Below are 25975 nucleotides of genomic sequence, written 5' to 3'. Positions count from 1 at the left end.
CGGCATTGATGCGACTGCTGGAGGGGTTAACTGGTAGAGTCTGTCTCAAAATTGACTTAAACTAATTATTGAATGTTTTACGATTTCTAAATTTTAAAATTTCGCGACACACCAGTGTGCCCCACGGTTATAAAGCATGAGAATCAACTAGAAGGATTCTGAAAACGAACTTCTTCGGATATCCGTTGAAAGCCCATCTACATATAAAAAAATTAGGTTTGAAGATAGATACATACTTTTAGTGTCGTATTCAATAAATCACATTTATTTTTCAACAACTTTTTTCTCTTTCTTTTAAAATTTCCATTCGACTTTAACAAGTAATGAAAAACATCAACTTAGCATTACGTGGAGAATTCGATTCACATACAGAATATTGTCAAGCACAAATACACATTTGTATAAAGATAAATACCAGCGTTGAATTATACAATAATCCGAGGTAGCAAACTTTTGTGTGGAAAAGACCATTCGTGTTTATTTATTTCGTATTAGCCACATCAAAGATGCTCACACTTCAGCATAACGTAATAATTACACTTGTTAGTTACACTTGTCAAGCACTATAATCACTAAACGGGGTGACAAATATCTTGGCATTTGAAGGCGGCGCTCCAAGTTCCCTTTACATGCTGCTAGCAAATGAGAGGCCAGCGGTATTGCCACGTTTACTTTGTACACATCCACGTGTATCTCCTGTCACCTGATCGCGCTGTAGTTCGTCTGCTTAGCCATAGCCACACCCCTTTACCATTTGGCAACGTCACACAGAGCTTGCGTTTTATTCGTTTAGCTGAAACGCCAAGATGTTTGTCACACGCTTTAGATTGCTAGATACTTCTCATTTCCTAGCTTTTCTCCCTTATGTCACATTAACTTCTCCTTTTTTCGGACTCGCATATTAAGGATATTTGTTCTATATTTCATTTCTCCTTATAAATTACTGTAAATGTGCATGGCATATTACTCTGAATAGTTTTGAATGCAGTTATACAGGATGGTCCGGGAATAAACCGACAATGTCGTATAACGAAATCGATCGACTATCAATCGGATATTTACCATTCAACGAATACTCGGAAAGAAGTGGGAATATAATACCCCGTTACTTAAATTATTTATTGATTCTTAGAAAGGCTTACAACTCTATTAGGAGGAAGACATTGTACAACATTCTTGCACAATTTGCAATACCAAAAAAGCTAGTTAGATTAATCACGTATGTTTAAATGAATCTCAAAGTCTGACTAGAAAAACTCTTGCCCACGAGCTTTCATGTCGAGAATGGCCTGAAACAAGGAGATACGTTGTCGCCAATATTAGTCAACTTTGTTCTGAAGTACGTTATAAGGAAAATCAAAGACAGCAACCAGGGCCTAGAGCTGAATAGTATTCACCAGGTTATGGCGTATGCTGATGAAGAGAACAATAGAAAGGAATGCAGAGGCCTTATTAAACGCTTGCGGGGACATGGGTTTAGAAGTAAATCCAGAGAAAACTAAATACATAGAAATTCGCCGGGATAGTAATACTGCATATTATGGATGCATCAAAGTATCAAATAATACCTTCAATAATGTGGACATTTCAATATTAACAGACCAAAATCATACCCACAAAGAAATCAAATGTCGATTGAAAGCAGGGAATTCGTGTTATTATTCAGTTCAAAATCTTTTGTCGTCGTGAATTTTGTCGAGAAGTTTGAAGCTTAAAATATATAAAACGATAATCAAGCCTGTTGTACTGTATGGTTGCATAACATGATCGCTTACTTTAAGGGAAGAATGCAGACTGAAAGTATTTGAGAATAAAATTCTGAGACGAATATTCGGACCCAAGAGGAACGAGAATCGCGGAAATTTCATAACGAGGACCTGCATAATTTATACAGTTTACCGAACATTGCTAGGATTATCTAGACTAGGAGGCTAGAGGTTTGCACGGGCCGAAATATTTAGCCCGACCCGAGTCCGAAATATGTTTTAGCATTTACACCCAAGCCCGGCCCGAGCTCGTGCGATAATCAAATGAGTCCGTATTACAGAAACTTAATAATGAACGCAAACTTGCATTTTTATTTACAGCAATTAAAGGTTTAATTTTGAAGTTGTCCTTTAAAAGTTCTCCAGACAGAACGGTCCAATAAATATCGCTGAACAGTATATTTACAAAGTTAGGCCCGAAAAGACTCGAGTAATATGGTTGTATATTTAAAAATTTACGGCCCGGGCCCAAAGACATATATGCTTTGTAAGCCCGAGTCCGGCCCGAGCCCGTGCAGACCTCTATAGGATGGTCAGGTGGATAGGTCATGTAGCGAGAATGAAGAAAGTAGGAACGCTTTCAAAGTTTTGACTGGGAAGCCAATCGGAAAACGTCTATTAGGAAGACCTAGGCGTAGATGAGAGGACAATGTTAAGATGGGTCTCGCAGAAATAGGAATACGAAGTAGAAATTTGATCCAGTTGGCAAAGGACAGAAGTGAATGGAGAACTTTTGTGAACGTGGCATTGAATCTCCGGGTTCCATAGGCCATACAGTTAGTTAGTTAGTTCAGGACTTCAATACGAGAAAGAAGTTTACTGCGGCTTTAGTCGGGAACGCTTAATTACTGAGATGGGGCTAATTCAAGGTAATTACTGGAACTGGCTGCACGGTGGTTGCCTTAAATTGGCCCCATCACCGTAATTGGGTATTTCCAACCAAGTCGCCGATATTTTTTTTTTTTTCTTGTATTAAGGTTCTGAACACATGTGCGAAGTTTGTCTGTTGTTTTATTCAGTGTAACTACCCTACGACAAATTCCAGTAATTACCTTAACTTAGTCGTATCTCCGTAATTATGCGTTTCCAACCAAAGCCTCAAACAAACTATTTTCTTTTATTAAGATCCTGAATACACGTGCAAAGTTTGTCAGTTGTTTTGTTCAGTGTAGCCATCCTACGACCAATTCCATTAATAATCTTACATTAGCTCCATTTCTGTAATTAGGTGTTTTCGACCAAAGTTGCAGATAAACTTGTGTCTCGTATTGAGGTCTTGAACACATTTGCGAAATTCGTCGGTTTATTCCCGGAACACTGTGAATTTAAGCATAAGATTATTCTATGAACGATAAAAACAGTTACTAATATAGTGTTGGTGTGATCTCGACAGTACTTCACTTATGCCGTTAACAATTGTCTTTTTTTCAACTTGAACACTTAACGTACTTAGATTATGTATATACCGGTACTCTGAGCATTACAATTACTACACAACCGAAAAAAAATACACAGAATACATAAGAAGTAGGAATACAGTACATAGTTACACACTATAACCGTTTAAAAAAAAGTTTAAATAATGCTTGTGTAAAAAGCCCTATATATATCAGATACAGTGAAGAAGTAGGATTAAGACTAAACATATTTGGCGCTACCCCTAAGATTGAGGGCTAAGTGGTTCGCTCTTGGTAAATACTTTACTCTTAGTCCCACTCCTTTCTTTTGCTTATGTTTCCCCTCCCCCACAACAAACACCGTTTTAGGGCATTTTATAAGATAATTGTTTTTAAAAGTTTTTATACATTAAGGTGGATCACCACCCGGAAGTCAGTACATATTTTAGCTCATTCCCTTAACTACTGCGCAATGAAATGTTACATATTATAAATATTGTACTATAAGATAGAGTTATGTTTCAGCTACAACACAGGACACTGATTCATTTGGTTGTGTCTTCTGATATCGAAAAAGGTAACAATTAAAAGAAAATATTTGATTCGTTTTACAATGAGCACACAAGATGGCACTTGCTATTAGATCTTACTAGAAGTGATCGTTTTAATGAAATGTTTATTTGTATATCTAAAGTATGTTAAAGTAACAATCTTATTACGAAATAGATATATTGTTTGACCGTTTTTCGTGTTATGTTTCACATTTTACTTAAATATTAATTTAGATTAAAGGAAATAGATTTTGAGAAAAAAACTTGCGCAGAACACCATAATGTGGTGTTGCCCAATTTGTACATTTACTGTGATAGTTACAATAAGAAAATTCCTGGATTCTAGTGTTGCAGTTCGAGAAGCGAGACTTAGCTGTGAATTCCGGTAAGGGTCGAAAATTAATTTCTCCAGTAAGTATCCAAGCAGAATTCCATGATAACTTCCTTTATTATCTGGCATAAGAAAACACTCGACACTATCTGGCAACGCCACACTATTGAAGCAGCGTTTAGCACAGCACCGAGAACACCTAGTGATCCACCTTAACTGTTTTTAATTTTTAATTTTTTCAGTATTTCTAATTTCATTGTAGAAGGCAATAGTCTCCTTCCTCTTATTACAAAATAAAAAATTCTCAAATTTGTTGATACGAAATCAACGGAACGCTTAATCATCTGCAACCAATCAAACTTCCTTGAGGGTCTGAGTTGCATAAGCAGCAGGATCTCGATGCTTCTGAAATACAGTAAAGCTCCGATTATTCGCGGTGCCGCGAAAAAAAAAAAACTGCTGCATTCGCGCTCAATTATTTTTCATAAGTAGTCGATGCGGACTGACAATCCGCATACAAATAAGTACTGTATGTTCTAAAACATAAAAATACATTGCATTGTAGAAATCAATAACTGCAACAGTAGTGCACGTTTCAAAGTGTAACTCTACTCTGATAAGAAACCGATTGTTATAAGGTATGAAAAACGGGAATTGGGAAGAGTGACTTGCTGTACAGTATATATTTATAAGTTTTATTACGTTTTCTTGTACAATAAAGCATAGTTTTTAGGCTGAAATAGTTCTTTTTTTTGGGGGGGGGAGGAGGGTTATCAGCGATTTTCGCTATCCGCGGTGCCCTTGCCACCCAATTCGGCGGATAATCGGGCTTTATTATAATTAATTTTACAATATAACGATCATACTGTAACCAAGATGGCATGATTATTGCGAAATTTCCTATGTTTTAAAACTATAACATAGTAAAATGAATGAAAATGAAATCAAATGGTGGAATGAAAAAAGTTGGAGGAAACGGAAGAATCCCGAGGAAAACCACGCACACGGTGTTTGTCCACCACAAAGTTAACTTGGCGGGGGCTGGGATCGAACCTGGGACTCCAAGCACCAGAGGTGAACGGTCTACCACTGAGCCACCGCGGCCCCAACTATAACATAGTTTCAAATAAATATTGATACTGGAACAGGATACCTTCTATACGTTCTATGTGTAATAGAACTCTCAACTAAATGTAAATTGTTAAGAATATGATTGGTTTTAAAGTACATAAGTTGTAATAAATATGGGTTCAAAATTCTGCAACTTATATCATCTTATGAAGAACCTCACTGCTTTCTTGTAATAACCTTCAATTATAATAACTAAAAGTTTAACGTTCTAGGCCTTTTCCTTTGTTCATATACACAAAATGTTATTAAGATACAGTAAGAACAAATGAATTCTAGTACAGGCAAACGACAAACTACTACTACTGCATGATTGTTTGACAGATCGAAACAGAAACACCACGCTTGTAATAGAAAAGAGAGAGGGTGAAAAACTAGATCTTAAGGTTGGTGTAAAGGGACAAGCTTTGCCGCTAGATGTCACTACAATCTTCGTATATCTCTGATGTATTTTTTTACCTTTCACGAAAATTCACGATTTCTCTTACAAGTTTCAGCCTAGAGACTTCAAATTTCTAGAGAAGAAACTTTATAACCTATCGAAGGCAACAATCCGTGCCGATTTTTTTATTTAGAATTTTCTTCATTGTTGAAACAGTTATATTGTTAAAGATTTCGATATTCATTTCAACAACCAAGCCATTTCAACGATGACGAAAATTCTAAATAAAAAATCGGCACGGATTGTTGCCTTCGATAGGTCATAAAGTTCCTTCTGTAAAAATTTGAAGTCTCTAGGTTGAAATTTGTAAGAGTAATCGTGAATTTTCGTAAAAGGTAAAAAATACATGACAGAGATACGAAGACTGTAGTGACATCTATCGGCAAAACTTGTTCCTTTAAACCAACCTTAAGTGTTCCATTAAGCTTTACTTATTTTGTCATAATAATCAATATGACTCAAAAATATGAGAAATCCAACTTTGTGTGTCTTTCTATTTATTTATTTTAACCCTCTCTTCTCGTCCGAATTCTAACATAATTCATTTGAGGCTCGAAAGCTTTATTTTTCTCAAAGCACTGCTATTAGGGATGGCAGGCGTCCACCTTTTAGCTGCACCGTCCGTCTTTGAACCTTCTTTGTAAGTAGGAAGGTGTGTTTTGTCCTACGTTAACAGCTTAAAACAATTATTGTTAAAAATTGAGTTAAAAAGAAAAAAAAGAATTATATGAAGGTCACTGTTTGGTTAAGGAAACAGTATCATCTGAGAAACTAAAGCAAATTACATCATACGAATGAAAGTATTAACCCATTTCTAACGAAATTTCTTCTAAAAACTTCGAAAACTATGTTCATATTTTTGACTGAAAATCACTTTAGAAACAAACTAAAGTCTTTGTAAATGTGGTACATACAGATATAAATGTATATTTGTTGTTGTTATTTCTTATATGCTTTGTTATATTGTTTTAGTGTAAAATGGACATAGATCTGTATTTGAAACATTTATAAATAAATAAAAAAATAATAATATAAAAATTGAGATTCTTACGTAATGCAATAGGATTACTGTGCATTACCTTAAATAGGCAATCGCGGAACACTTTAGTGGTGACGGGGTAAACTGTCCTTCATTTTGATTTTCTGATTTTAGAAATATGCCAACCCTAATTGCTATATCTTAAAGATTTGAGACATTTTCTAATTTGACATATCGATTACACTTTATTAACAAATCTTCTTTTAAGTTAAAATTCGCTTTAGTACTCGACTTAGTTGCTGTTTCAATAAAATTATACAACACACATGTATTGATGAAAGGAGGAAACAGCCAATTTATTTTACACACCAAATCCTCTATGAGTGCGAATTCTAACGCAAAGAGTGAAAACGTGACTGACTGGAGCGCGAATCGAACCAGGGGCTTCAGGCATACCCTGTCGATGCGTTAACCACTACGCCACCCAGTTCGTTTCCCAGGCAAGCCACCCACTCTCACTCTCGAGGTCGGTGCTCTCATCTAGGACCATGTGGGTCGTACCACAGATCCCTGCTGTGATTGGACAATCCTGTGTCCATATACTCAGCACCTTATGATGGTTGTGATTTCATATATATTGGGGAGCGGACTGGGTGGCGTAGTAGTTAACGCATCGGCACGATATGCCGGAGGTCCCGATTCAGTCAGTCACTTTTTCACTCTCTGCGTTATACAACGCATCTTTGCTCAATATAGAAGAATAAACGAACACGAATGATCTCTTCCGAAAGGAGGATACCTCATTCTTTTTATAATCGATGATAAACCTGACCTCCTTACACATAGTCATTTAGAAATGCATCAAACATGTACAACATACATACACAAATACTTATACTTTAATACATCTTTGGTTTTGTAATGCGTGACTAGCTTGTACTTCGATGCTAGCAGTGAAACATTCAATCAGCCACATACCACAAACAACAGCATTGCATTAATTAAATTAATTTTGTTAATATTTTGATGTAACGTGTAACAACTCCTTCCTATCTAGAACATTTACGAAATTTCTGGAACTGCAGGAGGCAATAAAATACCAGCTTCGACTGCTTCTTTCTCGAGATCTGTCAGCTGTCGCCTTAATTTTGCAGCACGATGGCGAAGATCCTTGTCGCTTTCCCGTAGAGACGAAATCGTTTTCCACGCCTCGCGTTGATGTGTTTGGTCAACTACCCAGCGAAGAAACAGTTCTGTCCACAATACCTGAAATATTCAACGAAAAATTAAAATATATGAAATTCAGTAATTTAAAGAGTACCAACTTTTAAAACTACATTTAAAAATATGTTAAAAATTTAAACAATTTTCACATATTTTTCACACCTTTTAGCAGTCATATATATTTAAGAGCTTACACGTCAGATATCCGGACGCCTAATTTTGAGACATTTCTATTCTTTTAAAATATCTATAGATACTTATGTATCAATTTATACCGACTCAAATTTCATTGAGGCGGCCGCGGTGATTCAGTGGTAGAGCGCTCATCTCTGGTGCATGGGGTCCCTGGTTTTATCCCAGCTCGTGCCAAGTGAACCTTGTGGACAAACAACATGTGCGTGCGTTTTCTCGGGGTTCTCCCGTTTCCTCCCACTTTCTTCATTCCACCATTTCATTCATTTCTCATTACCACCGTCTCCTTTAGCTTGACCGGTATAGTCGTGAGACCTGAGATTTAAAGATTTCATTTCATTTTCATTTTCAAATTTAATTGACGACACAGTAAGCCATAGTAGCGGAAACCATGACTGTCGAATTACGTATATAATGCAAACAAACGTAAAAAAGTATTTGTTTTCGTTGTTCCATTGCAATTTAGTCACTAGTTAAATATTATTTATTTTGCATGTATTTAATCTTTTTAGTAACGTTACTATACCTTCTTTTCAAGAAAATATAGTTTGAAAGTTCCTTGTACTGAATGTGATAAGGACATGTAAGGCACTTGACTATCGAGTACCTACCAGGGGTAAAGGATATTATAATGTAGATCGAAAGAACTAAACGAAAATAATCTTAGTTATTCCTACAATAATCTAACTGAACCGTTACCGATAGCTTTTAATTGTTGTAACTTCAATGTTGTACATGTCAATACCAGTTTTGTTATCCAATCGTAACTATTAAAGTTAATGATATTATGTTGGTGTAAATTATATGTCCGCCCTAGTGCATCATTTCCAATGGCCAAAAATTTGAAAACTACAATCTCTGGCTAATCAAAATAGTCGTCGTCTGCAACCCACACTTTTGCTATCGCTCAGGCAACTATTGGATTTCGTGGAGAAGGAAGTCTTTGCAGAGTGTAAGGAGTTACGGAGTAGGCCCCCTTCTAGAGGCATAACTAGAAGAGGCCAAGGATATCCAGGCTTTTTCTTTTGGAATGAAGTTCTTTATACAGCTTTTTCATAACATCCATATGCCTGATCTTTTTAAATAGCGTTAGTTACAATTGTTTTCGGCTGGCAGCTAAATAGCTTTGTATCTCTTACGTAGTTGAAACCCACTCATTGCAGACGTATAAGTTTAACATTGTTTAATAAGATGAAATGTTTCATTTCAGAAGTGAAGAAACCCATGCACGTTGAAGTTTAGAAAGGAAACTTTGAACCACTTTCAGTTTCGAGTGACCCTCGAAAGGATATGAAGTTCTTCCAAAGCACCACAGAACTCCTGAACACTGGCACGCATGTACTGCATTTTGCTTCTAATGCTACGAAGTTTCTGAATGACCTTGAATTGACTTTTTCTTTCTTACCCTTTCCACTGCTGACATAGGGCTACAAAGCAAAAATTAAAATGCAAAAATTAATGCATTATGCTTCTTTCTAACTCCGATAGATGGTAGAATCTAAGAATATGACGATAATTTAAAATTACCTTACAAACTTATATTCTATGCTACAGAACCCAGCTTTCTAAGTTTAGCCATTAGCGGCCGCAATAATGACACCGAATTCCTCCTCTTCCATACTTTTCAGTTAGGTTTTCTTAGTATCCATTTTTCTTGAAGATTCCAAAGAAATCACAAAGAATTTGTAATTATTCAATTAAATTGAAATGAAACATTCAAGTACATAATTCTCCAGAGTATAGTCCTACTGTACGTCGTAAAAACGATTCAATTTACAATACATTCAAATTGTTAGAAGTATATAAAGTTACTAGTTGATAAATGAATCAATAATCCTTTAACTTATTTTTACTTTCCCGTAAAACAAACTAAACTTTTTGAATAACCCTGAATTCATTTCTGTGCTTACTGACATAGCGTGAATAAAGAAAGAATGAAATGCACACGAAAGGCTTTGATCTACGAGCTTGAACTCCTTACTATTAGCGCTGTCAAAGTACTAAGCACGACAATTTGACATTGAAGGCCTCGTTCCTAAAAGGATGCAACATATGCAATTAAAGTGGTGCCGATAACAATCAAGCTAACGAAATTCTTACCAAATTTGCACTTTCAGTCCGAAAACAGTTTGGCCTTTTTCTAACGTTCTGGATTATTGTCCGATTTACACGCTTTCGAATCCAGGTGAGTTCTGTTCAACAAGAAAGAATGTGGTGAAAAGTGACTATTGTATTTCAGGTGGTTGAAATACAATCTGACATTTTTGTGGAATGTTAACCATATTCTTTCATAATGTATCATTAAGAAGTATTTTCATGCGTAGTATGCTAACATTTCACAATTTGAAAATTTCTGATTTTTATAAGCGAAAACCTTCAACAGATAAACAGTACTTACGCAAGAAAAAGATATCTGGAATTTTGTATATACTTCAACTACATTTGTTTCCCGATAACTCACGTTCCTTTAACTCTTCTAAGATTGCCACACTAATGAAACTACGCGATCTTACCGATGAAGATACCAGCGAGTATCGAAATGATTTAACGTAATTTCAAACGGGTACTAAAGTTAGTGCATTTTTACATGTTTAAAAAAATCCTGTATCTTAACTGGTGACAATGTAATATACACATACATACCAAACTCATAGGAGCAACAGATGGCCATATGACTCTATTGTTAGGATCATACATTGGATTTAGATACTGTGGAAGAACGTCTGGCCTATTCAGGTAAGACCATAGACTAACTGTCTTTTCTGCTAAGTTTAACCTTTTTCTATCCGACTCACAGTCTCCTAAGAATGTGCCTGAAAAGAAAATGTTAAGAACATAATTGCACAAGAGTATCATATAAGCCAGATTTTGGTAATACTTATCAAACACAAACATTACAAAAATATTTCAAAATAATAAATAAGTATACTGATTAATTAAAATTTTCTATATTGTTTCTTGTTTGATACATGTTTCACACATCCAGGTTATTGAGCAGAATGGCTGTTTATATTCATCAAATAATAAAACTCATATCCGCCCGTCCGAACTATTCAATATTTCGTACGAACGAACGACAAATTCTTTTTTCATACTGCACACAATTCCAAAACTGTATACTTTTGCATCTGCTGGGAGATTTGAATTTTACAGTATGTTTGCACATTTTAAATACTCTTCAAATAATAATGGTAAAAAATTTAGCAATTCAACTTCTTAGCACTTACAAAATACTATAATCTAAAATGACCAGTAATATGAAAAAAATCCTTATCGTTAAAAAAAATGCCAAAACTTATAAACATAATTAGATAGAGAAAAATCAACGGAAATTACATATTACACATTTCTCTGTTACCATTTTGTAGAGACTATATATTTTTCAACAGCTTCTCTGCCGTCTTCATTCATAGTTTTGCGAGACAGAATTTTAAATACGAAAAAATGCTACAAATTCTATTAAACTATTGTTGTTGGAATTTTTTCTTAGTAATTAATTATTACCGTGGTTATCAGAATGTCTATACATTATTAATATTCTAATTATTTATCATACTTCAACAATATTGAACAGTTGCTAAGTTACATAGTTTTAAACGTAGAACAGATTTGTTTCTCAGTGGAAGTGCTACCATACAATTGTTTGATGCTCACGTTTTGCCATGAATATAATATCCGATTGGAAATAATTTCTCACTTTCAGGAAGTAACTTACGATAATATTTTACTTTAAGTCAACATTGAGAAGTGGATTATCCTAGCCTTGAAATACAGAAAATTTGTTTCAAGAAAACCTTTACCTAGCTACAGGTTTATGAACGTATTGAACTGCATCCTACTGCACTCTTATTGTTCCATTTTTACAAACTGGAATGCCACTTACATAGGTTAAGTGAAAAATATATATATATTTTTCTTTTCGTTGTGTCAGGTCAGTAGAATTTTCGAGTAATTACTTCGGACAAAATTGAATGTTTATACTGAAAGTAAGCAAGAACGAGTCAAATTTCGAAAACTACTCATTAATGAGACTTTCACCAGTTGGAAAAACTGGAAAATACTACCAACATTCTTATAAATGATTGCTTTGTATTTTTTTCCTTCTATTAATTCTAGTAACGTTATGAACTAGCATAATTTATTTTCCTAAACCTAAATAAGATAAGATTAGGGAGTAAATATGGATTTTTTTATTATTATTTAATTGTATAGAAATTGACCACACACTAAAGAAGTGACGAACATACGGCTGTAATATGATCTAAGTTTATATAATACGTACAATAATATTTTGTAACGTATTTCAATTTACGCAAATTATACTATACAAATGATATTTAAAATGTTACCCTTAATTTTCGTTGAGTTTATTTTTAATCGAATTTTCGACCACTATTTCTTTCCTGTGGTCTTCATCAGGGTGCAAATGTATTCCAAGAAAATGCGGATTCTTCAGATATTCATAGGGAGCAAAATGGACCAGCACGGTTTGTGTGTGTAAGTGTGTGCGTGTGTTATGCATGTAAATGTAAATATTTATTAGTGTTACAAGAAAGAAGAGGCACTATAAATATCTGCAGGGATCTCACTCCCTTCGAATAAGTCTGCACCCTAGAAATGGTGGTCAAATTTCGGTAAAAAATAAATTCAACGCAACAATTTCAATTTCATTTATACAATTATATAATATGCGAGGAGCAATCAAAAAGTTCCCCGAATTTTATTGAAGCTCTTTATTACTACAATATTAGTGCACATTTACTTAATCGCCCTCAAAGTAGGCACCTTCGGAATACACATACACACTTGTTCCACGGCTCCTATGATTACTACAAACACCGACGAAAGGCCTCTCTTGGTATATTCCCAAGTTCAGCTGTCGCGTTGGTTTTAATGTCTTCTACGATGAGGAAACGGATACAGATGCTGTTTTCCTTAAACTATTGTTAACCGTAAACTGACTTTGGGTGTGAATTGCGCCGAATTTTCATGCATGCGATAGAAGCGTGCTTTGCTTGCGATTTGGTAGCGTCTAAAGCAGACCATAGACAGTTTTGGTAGTGAATTTTGACGTTTTATAGAACAAAATTTTCCAGTTTATATTTGTACAGATAAAAGAAATCCTGATCCAAAAGCTAAATTTCGTGACTTTTTCTTGACTTTCATGACCGTTTTCTGATTTCATGACTTTCGTGACCGACAGACCACCCTGTTATATTTGCAGTTACGAAACCTAGGTATTGCACTGTACAAGTGTCATTGTGATTGGATCACAAATTCCAAAATTACATGGGGGGCGCCGTGGCTCTGTGGTAGAGCGTTCACCTCCGGTGCTTGGGGTCCCTGGTTCGATCCCAGCTCGCGCCGTGTGGACAAACAACGTGCTCGTGGGTTTTCTCGGGGTTCTCCCGTTTCCTCCCACTTTCTTCATTCCACCATTTCATTCATTTCTCATAATCACCGCCTGCTTTAGCCTAACCGGCATAACCGTGGGACGTATAAAAGATTTATTTTCTTTTTTTTTTTCTTCTTTCAAAATTACAACATTTCGGAAAGTTTTTGACTTCCCCTCGTAATATAATAATACTATACTATATACTTATATAATATAATTTAAAGTTTTGTATATGGTTCAGATTCGATCATCGATTGAAGACCACTGAACGCAGCGCCGTAACCTGAACTTTTCCTTGGGGGCCGGAAGCAATAACATGTAGGCTTGTTTCCCTTCCCGATTATATTTATACTCATAGATAAATATATTTTGTTTAAACGAGGGTACGCACCAACACCTTAAACTATTTTCGGTTTTTTTGGAAATGATATGACGGGATCATTCCATACATTACATGTTGAACTGAGGGGACAGTATTTAACGTAACTATATACAGGGTGGCCGAAAAGTAGGTATACAGTCCCGTACTGATCGGCTCATGGCATTTTATATCATTTACTTATTATCCACACGGATATTAACTTAGTTTTTTCATTGTTTGATCTTAATTTCTTTTCACTCAGCTTCGAAAAGACCGAAGGAAATAAATGCATTATCTTAATAAATTAAAATGTCATACTTGATCGATGCTGGTCTATATACCTACTTTTGGGCCACTCTGTACTATAAAAAATATATATATTATAAAAAACAGAAATATGCATTTCTGGAAATCCTAATAGTAGACGTTTTACTGAAATGGGGCAAACCACTCCGGATCGTATACAGTACAGACAATGAAATTATGGTACGTATACAAAAATTACCACAATTTCCATTTTTGAGCTGCTCGATAATTTACTCACGTGGACTATATTACTCAAGATGCATTTTTAATTACCAGAACTGACGTCCACTGCCACATATTTGTACTCAATGTATAAGCATACCTTTTATGTCAGTTTGGAAAGACAAGCACTTCGATGTGACTGGCACGAATCTGAAATTCATGGACTTATTCATTCTTTCCCCTTTTGATTCATGATTTCTGCCATTCTGTATATACGTGGGTCGTTCAATATATAAGTATCCCTAAGCTGTAAAATATTTATTTTTTAAGATACATTTATAAATTATACATACATGCGTAGGTGGGTCCTTCCTCACTTCTCCACATAATCTCTATTGAGATTCAGGCATTTGCCTCACTCACCGTTGTACCAATTTGTCCAAACCCTTTACAAAAAAATCAGGGCTCTGGCTATTAGCACTCTTCTCACATCCCGCTTCACTTTTTCATCTGTTTCGAAGCGTTCATCTTGCAATGCAGACTTAAATAACCGAAAAAGGTGGAAATAACTCGGGACTAAGCTCGGCTGTATGGAGAGTGAGTCAGCCGTTCCCATCCTAGTTCTTAAATTTTGTGTCTTGTTTGCGTGCTGAGTGGGGGGTGCGCGTTATCGTTAAGAAGAGACCAGGTTGCTTATATAGAACTGCGTTTCTCTGAAGAAGAGTTCATGTTCAACATAAGTGACCTGGTCTCCTGTCAGCTGGTGATGGAGAAGTAAAGCGGAATGTAAGGAGAGTGCTTAATAGCCACAGCCCTGATATTTTTGGAAAGGATCTGGACAAACTAGTGCAACGGTGGGACAAATGTCAGAATCTGAATGAGGATTATGTGGAGAAGTGAAGAAGGATCCACCTACGCATGTATGTATAGTTTACAAGCCTATCTTAAAAAATAAATTTTTTACAGCTTAGGGAAAGTTATATATTGAACGACCCACGTATAAGCGTATATTCACACAATTTGAGTTACGATAAATGTTGACGATTTACCTTAAGAGGCCTCATCCCGGCGAAATTAAAATACCGTTAATTTTACAGTAATTATGTGATTTCTTCAAATAGATAAAAGATAACTGAAATGTGAAACAAGAGCGCCCAAGACAATATTATTTTGCATCAGGTACCGTTATTACAAGTCACCTAGTGGCTTTTTGTTTTCAGCCGTATAGAGACACGAAAATAAATGCCGATTTTCAAAATGGCTCGAAATCGAAAGCAGATAAGTGAGTTGTGATAACGATATCTCATGTAAAATGATATTGTCTAGGGCGCTCTTGTTCCACATTTCGGTTATCTTTTATCTATATGAAGATATCACATAATTACTGTAAAATTCGCGGTATTTTAATTTTGCCGGGATGAGGCCTCTTAATATTTCCATAAAAAGTAATTCGATATTCATGTGAGTGATTTAATCCTGTTGAAGAATACCCAGCAAGTGGTTGAAATAGTACAGTAAATACTCCAGGCAATGAAATTTTAAGGAAATAAAAATGTACCAATTACCACGTATAAATTCGCTCGCTACTTATAATTTACATAGTATAATATTAATACACTTTAAACAAGATAACTTACCAAATTGTGACGCATAGGAATGTTCAAATAACAAAATAAGAAAAGGCTGATTGAATTCGAAACTACAAGGAAATTGCTGATGGATTTGATTCACACAATCCAAGAATAACAGGAATGTTGGTGCTTGATTCTTGTTTCTCCCACCAGGATTACTATAACACGACTTCTGGTGACGAGTTGAAAATGGATATCCAGCTTGTATCCATTCTCTTTCCACTAGGGCTTCTAACCTGAAGGATATAATGATATAAGCATTTTACAGGTGATAAAACAAACAAGCTTCAGGATTACACTTATTTATATAAGTAAGCACAGCCATCTTTTATAGTGTTTCCTAGCACTTGACACATACGTGCTAGAAAAAGGATTTTAAGCTGGTGTTTCACAATTCCCACGGGCATTTCGTAGGTCTTTACTCAGGAACAAATTCACTCATAAAAGAGAAAACATTTCTTTCAAAAGAGTAACCGAACTTTTAACATACCTTACACATTTAGTTAAGACTATAAAGTGACGTAAATTTGTAAACATACCAACACATTCCTCATTTTCTCTTGTATTTACTGCGTCTTAAGTTTATTGTGCTATTAAACGTACTAGACTGTTTCGGTGATCTCTGTTACCCTTCTTGATAGATCTGGACCCTTGTTCTCTGCTATCCTTTTCGATAGATCTGGACCCTTGATTTCTGCTATCCTTTTCGATAGATCTGGACCCTTGATTTCTGCTATCCTTTTCGATAGATTTGGGACCTTGATTTCTGCTATCCTTCTCGATAGATTTGGGACCTTAATTTCTGCTATCCTTCTCGATAGATTTGGGACCTTGATTTCTGCTATCCTTCTCGATAGATTTGGGACCTTAATTTCTGCTATCCTTCTCGATAGATTTGGGACCTTGATTTCTGCTATCCTTCTCGATAGATTTGGGACCTTGATTTCTGCTATCCTTCTCGATAGATTTGGGACCTTGATTTCTGCTATCCTTCTCGATAGATTTGGGACCTTGATTTCTGCTATCCTTCTCGATAGATTTGGGACCTTGATTTCTGCTATCCTTCTCGATAGACTTGGGACCTTGATTTCTGCTATCCTTCTCGATAGACTTGGGACCTTGATTTCTGCTATCCTTCTCGATAGACTTGGGACCTTGATTTCTGCTATCCTTCTCGATAGACTTGGGACCTTGATTTCTGCTATCCTTTTCGATAGATTTGGGACCTTGATTTCTGTTACTCTTCTCGATAGATCTGGGATCTTACATATTCTCGACTTGTGGCGATGCACTGATTTTTCTGAACTCCTGGTAAAGGTTGTTGAGTTGATTTGGAGTTTAACGTCCCGTTCAGCAGCGAGGCTATATGAGACGGAACCTACATGAGCTCCCGCCTATATGAGACGGAACCTACATGAGACGGAACCTACATGAGTGGAATCCGAACTACATGAGCTCCCGCCGGGAATCGAACCCGGGTCTACTACGCCAAAGGCGCGGAACTCCCGGTAAAGGATTCTCGTACTCGGTCTATAATCTCACGCCATGGTCCTAGCCTGCATACTCGTTTCCCAACCCACAATTTGTTTCCTCAAATTTCTTATATTAGTCTCATTGTTTTGACCGTTACAGGAAGTTTTCTGTTCATCTGAAAATACCATGCTTCCACACTACTGTTACATGAATGAAGTACTGTCTCCCAGTGCAGAAACAACTATGTGCGACATGTTATGATCGAAGGGAATTTTGTTTATTTTCCTCACTCGCATGCTTTCGTCCAATGTGGGTGAGTTTGTTCGTGTCCTACAGAGCCCCAAATCCTAGAAAGTTATGAAATATGGTGTACAAATCAAAATGAAGTAACTTTTGTTATGTTCTTTTTTCAATTTTTGTCGCTAGTAATTCCGGCGACTTACTTCTCTACTACCTTTATCAGAGGACTTAGACAGAATAAGCTGGGAAAACTGATACATTATAGATGACAAAATCATATGGAACGAAAAGGGTCTTACCTTAGTAAACTTCGTATTTCCTCAATTTACCATATAGTGTATGTTCTGTTATTTTTACAGCGAACTTAGTTTGAAGTCCAGTTTGTTTTTTTTCTTTCTTTGTTGTCATAATGGTATGATAAGAAATAGCAAAACCTCACAATTATGATTACTGTAAGAGTCAGATGATGCCATTACAAATTTTAGGATAATTTCAATTTGTTAAGGTACCAGAATTTTCTTTTCATGTAATTTTTCCTTCTGATTCCTTATTAAAATACTAGATTGGTAATAAAAACATATATTCACTCACTTTTCAACGCAGTTTAAAATTAACTTTCACAGCTAATTCAATATTCACAGTTTATGTGAAATTCAATTTCACATAATTTAGCTTTTAACTGTACTACAAAATTGTTATTGAAAAAAAAAAAAAGGAAAGTTGAATTACTTTGATCATATTACACTAGAAAAATTTTGAAAGTATCCACAGAGAAAATTACTTCAAATTTGAAAATAATACTTACAACAATAGAAAGGTTTATATTGAAAGATAAAATTAGGAACATATACAACAACAAAAAAGTTGTTTCCATATCTCCATATAATAATGGAACATATAACTACATTGTTCTTCAGTGCCGCAACAATTTGTCTTGCTTGAATCTAAGCACCGCAAAAAGCAAACTAAATTATAAGGATTTGGTAATGTTTAATATCTGTTATTACATAGTTTGTTATTTAAAATTTGGCTATATAGTTTAGCTCCCTGTGAATTTTTTTTTTTTATTCTTTAGTTGAAAGTACTATGATTATACACCAACAGTAAGGGAGATGATGATCACATGGATGATAATGGTGAAATGACGAAAGGAAGAAAATGGAAGAACCCCGAGGAAACTCACGCACATAGTGTTTGTTCACCGTTTAAATTTATTGATTATTCAAAAAGTGACATGTGAAGTGATATATCGGGTTGTCTAAAAATTATTGAGCCTTTGGAGGTCAAAATTCAATACCATTATGAAACTACATGCGCGCCATTTTGTTCGATAACCTTCGGCTATATTTCTGTCACTACCATTATCTTGTTACTATAGGATTTCTGTGGTTTCTAATAAAAAAAAAATTGTGACACGTCGTTTTTACATGCCTCTTTTGAAACTAACTTAACACCATGCAGGGAGTTCTGCAGAGACTGAAATAGATGACAGTCTGACGTCTGGACTATACGTTGGGTGCACTAAAACCTCCCAGCTAAATTCTCTCAAATTTCTGACAGGTCGTTAAAGACGTATGTGATCTGGTGTTGTTAGCGTCGTGTACGACATGCTTTCTGTTGACCAGTTCCAGCCGTTCCTTTTAAATTGCTAAGTTCATTCGCGTTACACATTTTCAACAGTACGGGTCCGGGTTTATCGTTCTTCCCGGTGGCAGTACTCGTATTCTTTCAATCTCACTAAAAGCACAGCATAACCTTGCTGGACGTTAGTGCGTTTGCCACAGACTGTAGAGCTTGTCCTCGCTTTGATCATGATTTTTCTCGCACATTGTTCTCGTAGGTCATCCGCTTTTAATTCCTCGTGATCAACCGCTGGAGATTCACGATAATTACGCCATCAACTCAAGAGGAATGTTTACAAGTAATGTATTGAAAGCAAGGAAATAGAATATCAAACTTAAACTCTAGTGAATAACTTCTACACATCACGAGGGTTGTGATCATAATCTGTAACTACTGATGCAAATTTGGAATGTGAGATGCATTTTGTCTGAAGATTCGCAAACTGAGGAAGATGATATCCACTGAAACCATTTTGGCTCTTAACAACAGCATAACGCACTAGGTAAGCTTTCTTTAAATAATATATGCTTAGGGGAACGTGTTTTTCGCACAAAAAATCTGAAAATTTCGCGTTTCGTTTTTCATATTTCGCGTTTTGTCGCATTTTCCAAATATAGTTTCGCATTTTGTAGCTCTTGTGGAAAAGATATTTCCTGATATTTTTACCATTGTTCCTTTTATTCATAGATCACTACAGAAATAAACCATTAATTACTTAAAAACAAAATACACTGAATATTTCACTTGATATTGTAAATTTCACTCATAAGAAATTACATTTTTTAAATCATACTGAAGGAAAATCAGTACCTAAACTTGTTATGAGTAGGAAAGTTTTGCTGTCTTCTGAAAACACATACTCATATGTTACATTTAAACATTTAACATAAGCATGTTACATGTTTCCACATTTTTCTTCTTCATTGTTGTTCGTTTGTCACTTATCATCAGTCCATGTCATTGGCTAGCTAATTAAAACGGCTCCTCCCCATCCAGCTGCGATGGTGATAGCTAACGCAAAACATATTCTCTATAGCTGTGTCGAATCACCCAAAATGCACCGTTCATGTCACGTTCCGCCGTTCCGTCAGCCGAAAACTGGTGTTTTTAAATTAATGGAAACGTATTTTTAAAATTTCGCGTATTGTCAGGAATTTCGCGCGAAACTGTCAGTTTCGCGTTTTATCGCGCAATGGAAACAAATGAAAATACACACAGAATATCATAAAACATCAAGAAACTGAAACCTACTTAATTCTGACGCATTTCGTTTTATCGCGCATTGCGATAGCTCGTGCCACTATATATATGCTATTTGCTGAACGCCCTATCAGCTAGGAAGAAATACGAAAACAAGAAAAATTAAAAGCAAGATTCCAGACAAATTGCTCAAGTTCCTAAAGTGAATCCATTACTTTGCGTTTCATATCGTACAAAACCAAATTCCTTTACCTATACGCATTAACAATCATCGCTATCGCTGGAGGTTTTCCACTCACCCATACAACAGTACATAGACTACTACACTTTCGACCGTATTTTTCGGACTAGTATCTTTAAAGATCCCTAATCCAAACTCACCTTTCTCCATCAGAATGAGACAAAAACACTTTTCTATTTTATCTTTCAACTGTAAGCCTGGATTTTACACTATAAAATCTCCTACTCCGCCCTCAATATTTTCTTCTTCCCTCATTTTTCTCTCAATCTTCAAGTAATGATGATACAGGTAACGAATGCTATTATTATTATGTTTTTATTTATTGTTATTATTATTACCTTCTTCACTGTTTCTATTTTGTTCATCACACTATTTCCATTTTTTTTTTTAACTGGTACCCATCCCAGCTCTTTTCATGTCTCTCGGTACTTTCTCATTCCCCATTACGATTTTTTTAAATAATATAATCTGATAATCCCTTCTCTAAGAACTTCAGTTAATACTAGGGTTAGGATCTTTAAGTAGTTACTTTTTTTTTTTTTTTTTTTAAATATAAAATTTCATAATCCCTTCTATGAGTTTTGAACTTTAGTCAATACCAGGGTAAGGAATTTTTGGTACATAGTTATTTCTTTAGAGTCGAAACGAGCTTTCCGAAAGTACCCTAGCTACATGTTACTTCAAGTTGATAATAGAGAGAATTTTCCAGTACCTTCCCCCCTTTTTTATGGTTATTTTATTTCCTTTATCTCCCTCAACTCCATTTTTTCTTCTTTTATTGCTATCTTCTAAAATTTAATTTCAAATTTCCCAGTCACTGTAGACTGAATATATTGTTTGCTAAGCGAGAATATTGATAAGATCAAGATCAGTGCTTTCTCTGCACCCAAACGAGGATGGTGCAACTTCTAAAGTGCACCAACTTCATTAGCACGAGAATATTTATGATTCACAGACAGAACTATTTTGTATCTGCGATTACAAATATATGACAACACTCTATAAAAATTCAGGGCAATAGGGGGCTATATACTTCTGTGAGGCAACAACAACTAAAGGAAAGCTTAAGGATATTCTTCAGAAGAATCTGAATAGAACATCTACAAAGTTGCCATTCCGATTGATTGAAAGAGTTTGGGTGGGCGCGTCGACATCGAGGTCTTCTGCATTCTTCGGTGACAGTAAAAAAATAGGAAATACCCAAGAATAAAAGCATAGTATCTCAAAAATTATAAATTAAAAGCGAGGCGTATAGCATATAAAAGATGCCAGTTCATTTACGATTTAAAATGTCATTTCATTTAAGAAATGTGCAAATTCAATCACAAACACAAGGACTGGTTAGTACACAAAGATATGTTAATCTTCTCTGCCGGGGCAGCTCGGCAATAGGTGAACACACGTAGGGCAGCTCATAATTAGTACTGATATGACTGTACAGACACATGGGACAGCCCGTAATTAGTACTGGATATGACTATGCAGAAAAGAACATAAAAGGTAAGAAATGCTATAACAAACATAAAACTACCATGAAAACACAGAAAAACACTAGATAAAATGAGAAGTAAGTTAATTAAATCAAAGGTAAGAAATGCACTCACAAAGCATCGTCTCCAAGCAATGTAGGCATATCAGCTGGTAGTCCAAGGCGGGTTCACTCAGGAGCAAACGGAAGACATTCCACGAGAAGATGGCGGATAGTGAGTAGGGCACAACAAAGGGTGCAGGAAGGTAGATTTTGTCGACGCAACAGATAGCTATGGGTCAGATGGTTATGTCCGATTCGTAAGCGTCCTTCCAGTCGTGAAGGACAAGAGCTCGTGGCCCAAACACCAAGATTGACTGCGTGTAGTTTATTATGGGGGTGCTCATCCCAGTTTGTCTGCCAGCGCTGAAGGAGACGGTAGTCGATGACAGGACGAAGATCTGAACTGGGGAGCGGTAACTGATAGTCAGGGCGTGTAAGGGCACCTTCCTTGTCAGTATGGTCAGCGGCTCGTTCTCTGGGATGCGAACATGGTCAGGCACCCAACAAAATTGTACGTCACAGCCTGCTACACGTAAGGAGTGACATGGTGTCCACGAAATATAATGCAGTCTTCAAAATAGCAACCAATTTAGCATTGAATATTGTAGAATTAGCATGGAGCTTGGAACCAGCGCTATGATCATTCGTGACGAAGGCACAACCAACAGAGACCGCATGCTTCGAACCATCTGTAGAAAACAGTGTAGGTTCGGTACTGATCCAGAAAAGAGAACTCCCGACAAAATTCTTGACTACTGGTGACAGACTACTTAAACTGCGGTAGACAAAAGCTGATGACTGGTAGAACAGTCCACGGAGGAATGGGCAGGGACAAATTGAAGGGACGTCCAATCCAAGAGAAGCCGCAAAGTCTAAAGCACGAATGCCAAAAGGTCGAGTAGCAATAGGTCGTGCTTGGTATCGGTCATAGCGAGCACCAGCCTCAAGGGTGAGGGCCGAAGGATGGTCAAGTAGGGCACGGATATGAATGTAGTAGCGCAGAAGCAGGCAATTTCGACGGTGGGAAAGAGATGGTTCATGAGCCTCGACATAAAGACTAGGAATAGGGCTGGTTCGGAAAGCTCCAATCGTCAAACGAAAGCAAAGATGATGAACAGTATCCAGGTAACGTAGAATCGAAGGTCGAGCAGAACCATATGCAACACAGCCATAATCCAGTTGTGAGCGGATGAGGCTACGATACAGATGCAGCAGTACCATATGATCAGCACCTCACGAAAGATGAGACACCAAATGTTGTAGGTTCATGGAGTGAAGACAGCGGTACTTTAGGTCTCGAATATGAACATTCCAGGTGAGGCGTCTATCAAACTGCAGGCCCAGAAAACGAACATGGTCCAGATAGGACAGGCGAGTGCAGCCAAGGTACAGCTCAGGATCACAGGCACAGTGACGAAAGCAACAAACATGAACGCAGTGTGTCTTGGTGAGAGTAAAGTTCAGTATTGGCAGACCATCGGTGAAGGCGGTTAAATGCTAGCTGCAACTGTCGAGTAATAGTTCGGAGATCCGTGAGCGACAATATAGATCGTAAAGTCATCCACATATGCCCATGAATAGAAGGGGAGAGCTGCGACATCACGCTGTTCACTGCTACAGCAAACAAAGTGACACTCAACACACTGCCCTCCGGAACTCTATTCTCCTTTGGAAACTGAGCAGAAAGGGTAGATTCAAGCTTGACTCTAAAATAAAGTTGTTGAAGGAAATTCAGGAGGAAGAAAGCCAAGTGGCCACGTAAGCCCAAAAGATGCAGTTGCCGTAAAGTGTCATAACGCCAAGCCGTGTCATAGGCCTTTTCAAGGTCAAAGAAGATTGCTTTCAGATGTTCTTTATGGCGAAAGGCATCCTGGATAACATTTTCAATATGCGCACGATGATCAGTAGTTGTACGGAAGTGCCGAAAGTCACACTGCAGGTTGGAAATGAGTCCATGGTGTTCAAGGAACCAGACTCACCGTGTATTGATCATCTTCTCCAGAGTTTATACATACAGCTAGTAAAGGCAATCGGGCGGTAGCTTTAACTGGACGTGGCAAGTTTGTTAGGCTTCAAAATAGGAATATATGCTTCACGCCAGGCGACAGGGAAGAAGTCTTCAAGCCAGATACGATTGCATAGTACAAGATGTTGCTTGCCATCGTCAGGAAGATACCGGAGCATAGTATAACAGATGCCATCAGGGACAGGCGTCGAGTCCTTCGAAGAGTCGAAAACAGGGGCAGGTTCAGCAGCGGTAAAAGGCAGATAATAAGGTTCAGCATTCCGAGAGCGGAACTGAAGTGGCGTACGTTCGGTACGTTGTTTGTGGGTGAGGAACTCTGCTGAGTAGTGAGTGGGAATAGAGACATCAGCAAAGTGACGTTCTAATTCAGCAACAATCCGATTCTGATCAATGACCAATACACCATCGATCACAAATGCAGAAACTACAACGGAAGAAACATGCTCCTGGAGACGACGAATTTGTGACCAGATCGCAGTCATGGAACTGCCCGCAGTAAGTGATGAAACCTAAGTGAGCAAACTATGACGATTAGTTTGCTTAATCAGATAGCGAGCGCGAGCACGAAGGAGGAAACTGAGCCAGATTATTTATTATCTGTAGGAGCAAGATGAAAAGTGCGGAGTGCTCGACGTCGGGCCAGAATAGCAACGCGAATCTCAACTACCAGGGAACGGTTCGTTTACACCGGAAACCAGCATAAATGGGAATAGAGTTGGTGCAGCTGACAATATACCATGCAGAAAGGCCTTACCATGATCATCAACAGAAAAACGGGGTTCTAGAATGAATTGGAAAGTTGCGGAAAAACGACCCCAATCAGCTTTACGACCCCAGTAGATTATAGGCAGTGAAAGGAGTGGAAGGGATGAGCGGAAGTCAATTGACAATAATAGGAAAGTGGTCACTGTCACAGAGATCGTCATGCACGTACCACGTTAATTGGGCACCAAGTTGTGGACAACAAATGGAAAGGTCCAAATGAGAGTCGGTACTAGTAGCAGTAGTAAAATGAGTAGGACTGCCATCATTTAGGAGCAATAAGTTAGTGTTATCAAGGAAAGTGGTAATCTCTTGAAGACAAGAACAGCTAAAAGCTGTAAATCATTGTTCATATGTAAGAGAGCAGGTGGTAGGCATCAGATACACTAACTGCCACACCGCCTGCTGCACGACTAGCAGTAAGCTGATCATGACAGTATAAAATGTAGCCAGAAAGAAGTGAATTGCTGGTGAATTACTGGAAAATGAGTTTCCTGAAGACAGAAGATGGTAGGATGAAACAGTGTCAATAATTGCTTAAATTCTGCATAGTGTGTAGAATAGCCATTTAGATTCCATCGAAGGAGACATATTCGACAAACGTCGAGAACAAGAAGCGAAATGTTACGCTTTCCTTTTTGAAGGCCTTTCACAAGATTAAAATTATCAAGCTCCTCCTCCACCATATCATCCATGAGAGACTCGTCATTACTATGGGGACTGCGTGATGAATGTTTCTGTTTCTTCGCCCCAGGCGGGCTAGAAGACTGGATGCATGGAGATTTCTTTTTATGTTGGTCAGAAGAAGTAGCTGTGGAAGAGATGAAGGTAGCCTTGGAAGACTGAGCCTGTTTCTTGAATTGCTTCTTGGTTAGTGGTTTGGTATGAGGCTAGCTGACTGCTTCAAAAACTGGTTTATCAATGAACGAGGGGCAGTAGAGGTGGAGCCAGAAGCCGGAGCGGCAGGTGGCTGAGAGGCAGGAATGTGCTTAACGATCCGAGGAAAGGGAGGAT

At 37.1% G+C, this 25975-nt stretch overlaps 1 protein-coding gene across 8 annotated transcripts in view; it reads right to left on the bottom strand.

The window, feature by feature from the left end:
* Window positions 1-249: 249 nt before the first annotated feature.
* LOC145693628 (myotubularin-related protein 9) overlaps window positions 250-25975 on the bottom strand; it is a 148552-nt gene continuing 122826 nt past the window's right edge. For all 8 annotated transcript variants that reach the window (XM_081769801.1, XM_081769806.1, XM_081769809.1 and 5 more), the window contains exons 10-12: window positions 15872-16101; window positions 10654-10823; window positions 250-7860 (exon numbers count right to left, since the gene is read on the bottom strand). In XM_081769801.1, coding sequence (XP_081625927.1) covers window positions 7657-7860; window positions 10654-10823; window positions 15872-16101 — 604 coding nt within the window. In that variant the 3' untranslated portion in view covers window positions 250-7656. The remainder of the gene's footprint in view (window positions 7861-10653; window positions 10824-15871; window positions 16102-25975) is intronic.

Source organism: Thermobia domestica, chromosome 8, assembly GCF_964235325.1.
Source record: "Thermobia domestica chromosome 8, izTheDome1.hap1.1, whole genome shotgun sequence".
Lineage (NCBI taxonomy): Eukaryota > Metazoa > Arthropoda > Insecta > Zygentoma > Lepismatidae > Thermobia > Thermobia domestica.
The sequence above is the reverse complement of the archived record's forward strand: the minus strand, read 5'-3'. Positions and strand labels throughout refer to the sequence as shown.